The 12,616-nt window shown below is 44.3% G+C and overlaps 1 protein-coding gene across 8 annotated transcripts in view; it reads right to left on the reverse strand.

The window, feature by feature from the left end:
• Nucleotides 1-12,616, reverse strand: part of MTCH2 (mitochondrial carrier 2) — a 29,882-nt gene that overhangs the window by 12,431 nt on the left and 4,835 nt on the right. For 2 of the 8 annotated variants that reach the window (XM_016920857.3, XM_001169637.5), the window contains exons 4-8: nucleotides 5,760-5,786; nucleotides 4,886-4,948; nucleotides 1,875-1,932; nucleotides 1,256-1,307; nucleotides 776-835 (exon numbers count right to left, since the gene is read on the reverse strand). In XM_016920857.3, the coding sequence (XP_016776346.1) occupies nucleotides 776-835; nucleotides 1,256-1,307; nucleotides 1,875-1,932; nucleotides 4,886-4,948; nucleotides 5,760-5,786 (260 nt within the window). The remainder of the gene's footprint in view (nucleotides 1-775; nucleotides 836-1,255; nucleotides 1,308-1,874; nucleotides 1,933-4,885; nucleotides 4,949-5,759; nucleotides 5,787-12,616) is intronic. The other 6 variants (XM_016920856.3, XM_063782939.1, XM_063782941.1 and 3 more) reach the window with 3 other exon arrangements.

Genomic DNA, 12,616 nt, shown 5'->3' on the forward strand with positions numbered 1-12,616 from the left:
ATGATGCAAAATTTTTCCTCATAGAAGAATGAGGGTAGTAGTCTAAGTTCTTCCAAAGTAAATTCAAGCCTTGCAAAAACTTACTCTTTTAGGGTAAGGAAAATACAAGTTAAGATGATTTCCCCATTTTTCAACATTTAATTTTTCTCATTTTATTATCTATATAGAATTGGGAGTTTACTACAAGGGTAGAAACTTGGAATTAAGTCCTTTGTTAAAAAAAGAAATTCCTTATTTATTTATTTATTTATTATTATTATTTTTTTGAGACGGAGTCTCACTCTGTCACCCGGGCTGGAGTACAGTGGTGCAATCTCAGCTCACTGCAACTTCCACCTCCCGGGTTCATGCAATTCTCCTGCCTCAGCCTCCCGAGTAGCTGGGAATTACAGGCACACACCACCACACCTAGAGATGGGGTTTTACCATGTTGGCCAGGCTGGTCTTGAACTCCTGACCTCAGGTGATCCAACCGCCTTGGCCTCTCAAAGTGCTGGGATTACAGGCGTGAGCCACCACGCCCGGCCTCAAATGTTTTAAGTATCTAGAAGTAAAGGTTTGGGATCTTTACAAGATAATTCTAGTCATATGGGGCCTAAATATGCCTTTCTGCAGAGAAAAAAGAAAAAAAAATAAGGGGCCTAAATCGAATGTAACGTGAGGTAAGCCCAGGGAGTACGTTTTCCCCAAGGATTAAACAAAGACTCACTATTCTTACTTTCAGAAAACGTTTCCCACTCATGCAAAAATTACACACTAATCAACATTTACTCACGCGAAAAATCCTAGAATGCCCTCTTCCCGATAGATGGTTATTATGGAATCACAAAGTCCACTACGTACACAAGAAGAAAAGGTAAAATATATTAAGATTCTTTTGGAGCTATAAACAAAATAATTTCAATTATCACATTGGACAAGGTCAAATCCACGACCTCCTTCCCTCACACTTTTCTAGCACTCTCTCACTCTGCAAAGATAGCTAAATTTGGAGATAGAAGTGAAAATATTAACTACCTAGGGGTATAGTCATATGGAGTCAGGGGCTCTGCAACTTACTCTGAAATCCTAAGTAGGCTATTAAACCTGCCTGGGTATATTTTCTCCCATTTTATTGTTTTTTGTGCAGATCAAATGACATCAGATACGAATTTGTTCTACAAATTGTAAGGTATCATAAAAATACAAAGTAGTATTATTCTAGTACTTTGGCTTCAAAAGATCTCCTTGAGTATGTGAAAACAAAAATACTTACCAGTACTTGGATTCTCTGCCAATGAACTGTACCATAGATCTCAGAGTGATCACTGTGGAATATAGAGAAAAGATGTTTACAACTATGTTAAGGCCAGGTGCGGTGGCTCACGCCTGTAATCCCAGCACTTTGAGAGGCCGAGGTGGGCGGATCACCTGAGGTCAGGAGTTCAAGACTAGCCTGACCAATATGATGAAGCCCCATCTCTACTAAAAATACAAAAATTATCCAGGCGTGGTGGCATGCACCTGTAATCCCAGCTCCTTAGGAGGCTGAGACAGGAGTATTGCTTGAACCCGGAAGGCTGAGGTTGCAGTGAGCCAAGATTGTGCCATTGCACTCCAGCCTGGGCAACAAGAGTGAAACTCTGTCTCAAAAACAAAAAACAAAAAAACAAAAAAAAAAAACTACGTTAAGATAGATTTTGATAGCCCTGGAAAAAAAAGATTTTCCACCTAAAGACATTTTGCTATCTGGATAAATTGGATAAAAGCCAAAACAAGCAAGCAAACAAAAACATGCAGGCAAGGCATTTTAGTCAACTCCCACGTCAACCTATCTAAGTGGTCAGGAGAGATCAGGTCATAAAAGAAAGGTCAGTTGTCAACTGCAAACATACCATGGAAGGGATGTGTGATGAGGGTAGCAGCAGAACGAGCGATCATCTCTCGAGTTGTCTAGAAACAATCAACACACACTTCTGAAATCTAAACAAATGACACTCAAATGCCTGTGAGAAGGAATGTGGGTGGATATCGTGGTATAGGATAAGAAAGTGAATGACACAGCCCTCCTGCCCTGGCTGGAGTCAAGAAGAGTTTGAATGGGATGTGAAAGATCTCATTCATTGTCATTTTATCATACTTTTCACTCATGGATCTCAATGTTCTATTATAGTTACTTCTCAAAATTTCTCTGCAAAGCAGGCTTCTGTTGTTTTCTCAATTTTACAGGTAAGAGAAAAAAATAAAGAAACAGGAAAGGTCACCAACAAACAGTCATTAAGCTGAAATAAAAAATATGAGGCCTTTATTGAGATTATTAAGTTGCTCTCTTATTGGTAAGTGATTTTGGAGAGTCTGATATCATTCTAGATAAATGACAGGCTCCATTTAGTCTCTACTCACATTTTTGGGAGAAGAGAACAATTTTGTTTTGTGACTACAACCCAGTTAACTGTGCAGTATCTTAGAGCTGCTGTGTTTTTCCTAGTTTATCTTTCTACTCTAGGGCTCTGTAAGGAAGTAATAAAGAAAATTAAATTATAATCTTTGCATTTAGGTTCTGGGATTGTAAATGTAAGCAGGTCTACCATTGGCTTTTGCATTTTTTTTTTTTTTTTAGGACAGTCTCGCTCTGTCACCCATGCTGGAGTGCAGTGGCGCGAACTCGGTTCACTGCAAGCTCCGCCTCCCGGGTTCACGCCATTCTCCTGCCTCAGCCTCCCAAGTAGCTGGGACTACAGGCACCCGCCATCATGCCCGGCTAATTTTTTTTTTTTTTTGTATTTTTTAGTAGAGACAGGGTTTCACCGTGTTAGCCAGGATGGTCTCGATCTCCTGACCTCATGATCCGCCCACCTCGGCCTCCCAAAGTGCTGGGATTACAGGCATGAGCCACCGTGCCCGGCCGGCTTTTGCATTTAAACAGTATCTTTATGGTCACTGAGTTTTTTCTTTTCTTTTTTGTTGAGACAGAGTCTTGCTCTGTTGCCCGGGCTGGAGTGCAGTGGTGCGATCTCAGCTTGCTGCAACCTCCACCTCCCAGGTTCAAGCGATTCTCCCGCCTCAGCCTCCTGAGTAGCTGGGATTACAGGCACCCACCACCATGCCCAGTTAATTTTTTTTGTATTTTTAGTAGAGATGGGATTTCGCCATGTTGGCCAGGCTGGTTTTGAACGCCTGACCTCATGATCTGCCCGCCTCGGCCTCCCAAAGTGCTGGGATTATAGGTGTGAGCCACCACACCCGGCCTAGTCACTGAGTTTTAAGACAGCCCTCACCCCTTCTCCAAGGGCATAAGATCCTATGGGACTGGATGGGCAAACTAAGGAAAATACTAATTGCATAGTAATACATCTATCCCTGCTTTTTTTTTTTTTTTTTTTGAGAGGGAGTCTCGCTGTTTCCCAGGCTGGAGTGCAGTGGCGCAGTCTTGGCTCACTGCAAGCTCCACCTCCCAGGTTCACGCCATGCTCTTGCCTCAGCCTCCCGAGTAGCTGGGACTACAGGCGCCTGCCACCATGCCCAGCTAATTTTTTTGTATTTTTCGTAGAGATGGGGTTTCACCGTGTTAGCCAGGGTGGTCTCAATCTCCTGACCTCGTGATCCGCCCGCCTCGGCCTCCCAAGGTGTTGGGATTACAGGTGTAAGCCACCACGCCCGGCCATATCCCTGCTTTTAAACAAACTAATTTCATGAAAATTTACAGAAAATAGAGCTAATTTATCTGGTTTCCAGACCTTTAGTAATGTTTGTTTTGGAATATATATATATATATTTTTTTTTTTTTTGAGAAGGAGTCTCACTCCTGTTGCCCAGGCTGGAGTGCAATGGTGCAATCTTGGCTCATTACAACCTCTGCCTCCCGGGTTCAAGCGATTCTCCTGCCTCAGCCCCCCAAGTAGCTGGGATTACAGACATGCGCCACCATGCCTGGCTAATTTTTGTATTTTTAGTAGAGACGGGGTTTCTCCACGTTGGTCAGGCTGGTCTCGAACTCCCAACCTCAGGTGATCCGCCCGCCTCGGCCTCTCAAAGTGCTGGGATTACAGGCGTGAGCCACTGCGCCCGGCCTTTGGAATATGTATTTTGGATGGCTGCATTTCCTGGATAATTGTGACTTCATTAATGACAATTAAGACAATGTGAAGACTTAAGTAATAAGAGAATAGTTCTGAAAGCCAGGCACAGAAACACCTATGGCAGCATATGGGGGTGGGAAATGGGTGATGAGGAACTTTTCAGAGTCAGAAAAATGTCAAAAGAGCCTTTCTGCATAGATACTATCCAACATACAAAGGGCCTGGTCGCTATTTTAATACTTTTTTCTAAAGACAAGGTCTTGCTCTATCACACAGGCTGGAGTATGGTGGCACAATCATAGCTCACTGCAGCCTCAACTTCCTGGGCTTAAGTCATCTTCTCACCGCAGCCTCTCGAGTACCTGGGACTACAGATATGTGCCACCACACACCTAGCTAATTTTTCTATTTTTTTTGTAGAGAGGAAGTCTCACTATGTTGCATAGGCTGGTCTCTAACTCCTGGGGTCAAGTGATCTTCCTGCCTTGGCCTCCCAAAGTGCTGGGATTACAGGCGTGAGCCACCACACCTGGCCTATTTTAACACTTTTATTCCTGAGGTTTTCAACACTATTAGAAGACTTTCAGTATTCTAAAGACGGAATGTGTGGGCAAAATGAGTTTTCTTGAAATGCATCTATTCTGAACAGCAAGCACTGATCCTCTCTCTTTTTAATGTTATACATGTAGTAAAGCCCAAATTAATTTGAAGGTTTAATTTCATTTGGGAACAGACACTGAACACACAGGCCTGATGATTCTGATTCCATAGTTGCAACACCACAGTTTGATCTGGGCAAACAGCACAGGATGTAATTCATCTCTTACCTCCTTGATAACGTGGTCAAAGGAAGATGAGACTTCTTTCTGTACATTTCCAGGTCCTAACTCCTGGAAATCAAAATCAAAGAAAATAGAGATCTTGATTTTTTTTTTTTTTTTTTTTTTGAGACAGAGTCTCGCTCTGTCGCCCAGGCTGGAGTGCAGTGGCACAATCTCGGCTCACTGCAAGCTCCACCGCCTGGGTACAAGTGCTTCTCCTGCCTCAGCCTCCCAAGTAGCTAGGATTACAGGTGCTTGCCACCACGCCCTGCTAATTTTTGTATTTTTAGTAGAGACGGGGTTTCACCGTGTTAGCCAGGATGGTCTCGATTTCCTGACCTCGTGATCTCCACCTGCCTCGGCCTCCCAAAGTGCTGGGATTACAGGCATGAGCCACCATGGGCGGCCGATCTTGACGCTTTTTATTTCTTTTGAGATAGGGTCTCGCTCTGTCACTCAGGCGGAGTGCAGTGATGTGATCATGGATCACTGCAGTCTTGATGTCCTGGGCTCAAGTGATCCTCCCACCTCAGCCTCCCATGTAGCTGAGATACAGAGGTATGTGCCACCAGGCCCCGCTAATCTTTGATTTTCTGTAGAGAAGGGGTCTATGTTGCCCAGGCTGGTCTCAAACTCTTAGATGCAAGTGATCCTCCCACCTTGGCCTCCAAAACTGCTAGGATTACAGGCATGAGCCACCATGCCCAGCCATCCTGATGGTTTCAAACAGAACTGTCCAAACTGGTGGCCACCCCATAGGACAACACTCACTGAGATCAATAGGAGACTGACTACTTGGCTTTTCTCCAAAAGAGGCCCCAAAAGCAGTAATAACTTGCAAGGGAAAGGCCCTCATGCTTAGAAATCAGCTCCAACATACCTCACCCTTGTCACTCTCCTGGTAATGCTATAGAAAAAAAGAAAAAGGATGATTAGGGTTATTACAGTGTCATGTGAAAGAAGACATAAAATGAAAACTCTACTGACAGAAAGTAAATTAGCTGAAGTTTTTTTAAAGTTTTTTTTTTTTTTTTTTTAAGCTGCAAATCTTCAGTTAACTTCTACTCATTAATCAACTGGAAATATGGATCTCCAAGATAAATTTGTTGCTAAGTTTAACATATTGGTCAGTTGGAAGAAAAGCAAATGGTCACGAAAACTCTTCTTTGAAAAAAGAAAAGGGGACAGGTGTGGTTGCTCATGCCTGTAATCCCAGCACTTTAGGAGGCCGAGGTGGGCAGATCACCTGAGGTCAGGAGTTCAAGACTAGCCTGGCCAACATGGTGAAACCCCATCTCTACTAAAAATACAAAAATTAGCGGAGCATTGGGGCGCACGCTTGTAATCCCAGCTCTTAGGGAGGCTGGGGCAGGAGAATCACTTGAACCCGGGAGGCAGAGGTTGCAGTGAGCCAAGATCATGCCACTGCACTGCAGCTCAGGTGACAGAGCAAGAGTCCGTCTCAAAAAAAAAAAAAAAGAAAAGGGAAGGCTGGGTGCGGTAGCTCACGCCTATAATCTCAGCACTTTGGGAGGCCAAGGCAGGGGGATCACCTGAGGTTAGGAATTTGAGACCAGCCTGGCCTACATGGTGAAACTCCATCTCTACTAAAAATACAAAAATTAGCCGGGCTTGGTGGCGGGCGCCTGTAATCCCAGCTACTTGGGAAGCTGAGACAGGAGAATTGCTTGAACCCGGGGGGCAAAGACTGCAGTGAGCTGAGATCACATCACTGCACTCCAGCCTGGGCAACAGAGCAAGACTCCATCTCAGAAAAAAAGAAAAGGGGCCGGGCATGGTGCCTCATGCCTGTAATCCCAGCACTTTGCGTGGCTGAGGCAGGCAGATCACCTGACATCAGGAGTTTGAGAACAGCCTGGCTGACATGGCAAAACCCCCTCTCTACTAAAAATACAAAAATTAGCTGGGCGTGGTGGTGGGTGCCTGTAATCCCAGCTACGTGGGAAGCTGGGGCAGGAGAATTGCTTGAACCCGGTAGGTGGAAGCTGCAGTGAGCCGAGACCATGCCATTGCACTCCAGCCTGGGCAACAAGAGTGAAACTCTGTCTCAAAAAAAACAACAAAAAAACCCCCAAAACGAAAAGGGAACATGCGCAGTGGCTCACGCCTGTAATCCCAACACTTTGGAAGGCCGAAGAGGGAGGACTGCTTGAGCCCAGGAATTCAAGACCAGACTGGGCAACATAGTGAGACTTTGTCTCTAAAAAAATAATAATAAATTTAAAGAAATAATTACAAAATAAAAACAACAACAAAAAAGAAAATTCAAGAACTTTGTTTTTTTTTTTTAGATGGAGTTTCACTCTTGTCACCCAGCTGGAGTGCAATGATGCAATCTCGGCTCACTGCTGGAGTGCAATGGTTCAATCTCAGCTCACTACAACCTCTACCTCCCAGATTCAAGCGATTCTCCTGCCTCAGCCTCCTGAGTAGCTGGGATTACATGCGCCCACCACCACGCCTGGCTAACATCTGTATTTTTAGTAGAGACAGTGTTTCACCATGTTGGCCAGGCTGGTCTCGAACTGCTGACCTCAGCTGATCCACCCGCCTCGGCCTCCCAAAGTGCTGGGATTACAAGCATGAGCCACTGCGCCTGGCCAAGAACTTTCAGTTTTAACAGAAAATAAGTCAGTAAAAACATAGCCCAGGGTTCCCACTTTTCTCATGGAAAACGCATGACCAATACCAAATTAGGGCAAGACTCTTTTCTTCCCTGCATAAAAGGACAGAGAATTGATATTAAGTCTGAAGAGCTGAAATCGCCTCACTTTCTCCTTTGTATCTGATGGTTTCTAAAACAAGCAAGAGGTTTTTTTTTTCTCTTCTAGAGAAGAGATCATGAATACTGCCAGAGCCCAGAGAAAAATTCTCGCAAGAGGAATTTTTTGTGGCGTATTTTGGAAATAGAATGTGAGCTAGGTGAAAATAAAATTATCAATTGAGAGCTCCTTCTTGTGTAACCACGTTTTATTGTTTTCTTATTTTTTAATGTCAGTTTTATTATTTTCTAGCCATATCAGATTTTAAAAATAGACAACATTTTCTCTTGTAAAAAGAATTGTGTTTAAAAAAATCATGGGCAAGAGAACAAATGTGAAGATAAAGCAAAGTAATGTATTTTGGCCAAATTCCAGGTCCTTGGCTAGAATTAATTCTAATAGCTTCAGGTCTCTAAATTTTCACTTGTTTCTATACTTTGTTATTTACTCCATCGATATAATTATCTAACCTGTCTTCTACATTTCCTGAATTTCATTTTAATTCTTGTTCAGTTTACAAAATTATTTCTTGTAAAGGTTAATAATTTTCTCAGCCCTGCATATATCCTTCTTCTTGACTGTACAAGCAGCTTTGGATGCTAAGTGTAGTACCAACCCTGTAATATTTCACTGGACTACATTTGGAACATATTCAGGGTACCTGGTTACCTCAAGTTTGTCTTACTTTACAGTTACATAAAGTAACTTAGTCTCAAGCAGCACTTTCTCTTTTTCTCTAAGTCTATACATAAACCTCTTTGGCTAGATGACAACTGCCTTTCCATATGTAAATTTCATGGAAGTAACAGCAACAATTTCACTGAGTCCTGCCGGGCACGGTGGCTCACGCTTGTAATCCCAGCACTTTGGGAGGCCGAGGGGGGCGGATCACGAGGTCAGGAGATTGAGAACACGGTGAAACCCCGTCTCTACTAAAAATACAAAAAATCAGCCGGGCATGGTGGCAGATGCCTGTAATCCCAGCTACTCAGGAGGCTGAGGGAGGAGAATTGCTTGAACCCAGGAGGCGGAGGTTGCAGTGAGCCGAGATCGTGCCATTGCACTCCAGCCTGGTCAACAGAGTGAGACTGTCTCAAAAAAAAAAAAAACATTAGAATTGGGGGCTATGTTAAAGCCTTAAAAAGTACACTGAGGACTGCAGGAACTGTTGCTATGTTTATATATATATGCAATTTTTTAGAGACAGGGTCTCGCTGTTGCCCAGGCTGGAGTGCAGTGGTGTAATCACAGCTCACTGCAGCCTCAACCTCTCCAGCACAAGTGGTCCTCCCACCTCAGCCTCCCAGGGAGCTGGGACTTCAGGTGCATGCCACAACACCCAGCTAATTCTGTTTTTTAATTTTTTGTAGAGATGGGGTCTCACCATGTTGCCTAGAGGTTGGTCTGGAACTCCTAGGCTCAACCAATCCTCCCACCTCAGCCTCCCAAAGTGTTGGGATTATAGGTGTGAGCCACTGCGCCTGGCCTAATTATTTATTTATTTATTATTTTTTGTAGAGATGGGGTTCTTCCTATGTTGCCTAAGCTGGTCTCCAACTCTCGACCTCAAGTGATCTTGCCACCTTGGCCTCCAGAAGCACTAGGATTACAGGTGTGAGCCACTGTGCCCAGCCAATACTGCTAGTTTTTTTTTTGAGATGGAGTCTCACTCTGTTGCCCAGGCTGGAGTGCAGTGGTGCCATCTCAGCTCACTGCAACCTCTGCCTCCTGGGTTCAAGTGATTCACTTGCCTGAGCCTCCTGAGTAGCTGGGATTACAGGTGTCCACCACCACTCCCAGCTAATTTTTGTATTTTTAGTAGACACAGGGTTTCACTGGTGTTGGCCAGGCTGGTCTCAAATTCCTGACCTCAGGTGATCCGCCCACCTTGGCCTCCCAAAGTGCTGGATTACAGGAGTGAGTCACAACTCTTAGCCTACTGCTACATTTTTTGAGAGTTACACAAACAGTGACATACCCTTCAGCCGAGCACGGTGGCTCACTCCTGTAATCCCAGCACTTTGTGAGGCCAAGGCGGGCGGATCACGAGGTCAGGAGATCGAGACCATCCTGGCTAACGTGGTGAAACCCCGTCTCTACTAAAAATACAAAAACTTAGCTGGGCATGGTGGCACATGCCTGTAATCCTGGCTACTCGGGAGGCTGAGGCAGGAGAATCGCTTGAACCCGGGAGGCGGAGGTTGCAGTGAGCCGAGATCGTGCTACTGTACTCCAGCCGGGGCAACAGTGAGACTCGTTTCAAAAAACAAACAAACAAAAAAACATACCCTTAGTACCACTAGGAAATAGAATAAACTAGAAAACCCATTAGTTTTATATTGTGAATCACATTCATGCTGCAGAAACTTCCCTTGGATTGTTCTAAATGCTATAGACTTCTTATTCATAACACCTTTATAAAACACCAGAATTGCCCTTTATAAACAATTCTTTCTCCAGAAGTATGTTCTAAATACTAAGACTTCCTTAAAGGTTAATTCAGTTTAGCCTACATAGTAATAGGTGCAAATGAGAAATCCGTACATTCAAAATTATATTACAAGCTTTAGCATTAGAAGTAAAAAAATAGGCCTGGCACGGTGGCTCACTCCTGTAATCCTAGCACTTTGGGAGGCCGAGGTGGGCAGATCACAAGGTCAGGCGTTCGAGACCAGCCTAGCCAACATGGTGAAACCCCGTCTCTACTAAAAATACAAAAATTAGCAGGGCGTGGTGGTGAGCACCTGTAATCCCAGCTACTTGGGAGGCTGAGGCAGGAGAAGTGCTTGTACCCAGGAGGTGGAGGTTGCAGTGAGCCGAGATCACACCACTGCACTCCAGCTTGGGCGACAGAGTGAGACTCCGTCTCAAAAACAAAAAAAAAAGTAACTTTGATGTTTTAAAAACATTTCGATTTCCAGTTCTTTGGAACTTGGAAAATAAAAACATTTTATTAAAAAATCTCAAGCATGCAGAAAAATTAATAATTTACCTATGCATCCACCACCAAGGCTAAACCGATGTTAACATTTTGCCCTTTGTTTGCTTAACATCCCCTGCCTTCTTCCTTCTTTTTATTTTTTCAGACAGAGTCTCACTCTGTTGCCCAGGCTGGAGTGCAGTGGCACAATCTCGGCTCACTGTAACCTCCACCTCCTGGGTTCAAGCCATTCTCGTGCCTCAGTCTCCTGAGTTGCTGAGATTACAGGCATGCACCACCATGCCTGGCTAATTTCTGTATTTTTAGTAGAGACGGGATTTTGCCATGTTGCCCAGGCTGGCCTCAAACTCCTGGCCTCAAGTCATCCACCAGCCTCGGCCTCCCATACTGCTGTGATTACAGGCATGAGCCACTGAGCCCGGCCTTGCCTTCTTAAAATATTTTATTATTTTTTGAAACAAGGTCTCACTATGTTTCCAAAGGTGGTCTTGAACTCCTGGGCTCAAGCCATCCTCTCATTTGGTCATCTCTCAAAGTCCTGGGATTACAGGGGTGAGCCACTATGCCTGGCCTTGCGGTCTTAAAATAAAGTGCCACAGACAAAGCTGAAGTTTCATCTCTCATCCCTCCCTTTTCCCACACGTAAACTACCATGCCTTCATGTACAATTTGGTGAGGCTTCTAAACTGTAAATATTTAGGCCGGGTGCGGTGGCTCACGCCTGTAATCCCAGCACTTTGGGAGGCCGAGGCGGGTGGATCACAAGGTCAGGAGATTGAGACCATCCTGGTTAACATGGTGAAACCCTGTCTCTACTAAAAATACAAAAAAAACTAGCCGGGCGTGGTGATGGGCACTTGTAGTCCCAGCTACTCAAGAGGATGAGGCAGGAGAAAGGTGTGAACCCGGGAGGCAGAGCTTGCAGTGACCCGAGATCCCGCCACTACACTCCAGCCTGGGCGTCAGAGCAAGACTCCGTCTCAAAAAAAAAAAAAAAAAAAAAATTTAATATAACGCACAGAATAGTGCGCAAAACACAAACATACAAGTAAAAAATAATTAAAAGGCAAACATCCATATAGCCATAATCTATCTAGGTCAAGGAAAATCCTTTTTTTCCCCAAGACAAAATCTCACTCTGTCACCCAAGCTGGAGTGCAGTGGTGCAATCCCAGCTCACCATAGCCTCGACCTAAGGGGCTCAAGTGATCTTCTCCCCTCTGCTTCCTGAGTATCGGGAACCACAGGCATGTAACATCACACCTGGCTAATGTTTTTTTTTTTTTAATTTTTGTAGAGGAGGTCTCACTATGTTGCCCAGGCTGGTCTCAAGCTTCTGGGCTCAAGCAGTCCCCCAGCCTCAGCCTCCAAAAGTGCTGGGATGACAGACATGATCCACCAGTTCTAGCCAAGGAAAGTCATTGTCATTATCCCAGACATGTGGTTCCTCCTCTCCATCTCCCAACAAATAACCACTACCCTGAATTTTATGTTTACTTTGTTATATTCTTTTTTTTTTTTTTTTTTTTGAGACGGAGTTTCGCACTTGTTGCCCAGGCTGGAGTGCAATGGCACCATCTCGGCTCACTGCAACCTCCGCCTCCCGGGTTTAAGTGATTCTCCAGCCTCAGCCTCCTGAGTAGCTGGGATTACAGGTGTGCACCACCACATCTGGCTAATTTTTTTGTATTATTAGTAGAGATGGGGTTTCATCATCTTGGCCAGCCTGGTCTCAAACTCCTGACCTCAGGTGATCCACCCGCCTCAGCCTCCCAAAGTGCTGGGATTACAGGCATGAGTCACTGCACCCAGCCAGTTATATTCTTTTTTTAAAAATATACGTTTTTAATAAAAAATATTTTACCAGGTTAACACCAGAAATAAGAGGAAAATAACTTCAGAAAAAAAAAATGTATGTTTTAGTCAGCTTCCTTCTTCCTTTGAAGAAATAAACTGAGCTGTGTAGGTGATCAAATAAGTGCATGTATTTAATTTCTGCTCCAAATGACTGGG

This window comes from Pan troglodytes, chromosome 9, assembly GCF_028858775.2.
Source record: "Pan troglodytes isolate AG18354 chromosome 9, NHGRI_mPanTro3-v2.0_pri, whole genome shotgun sequence".
In the NCBI taxonomy this organism is placed as follows: Eukaryota; Metazoa; Chordata; class Mammalia; order Primates; family Hominidae; genus Pan; species Pan troglodytes.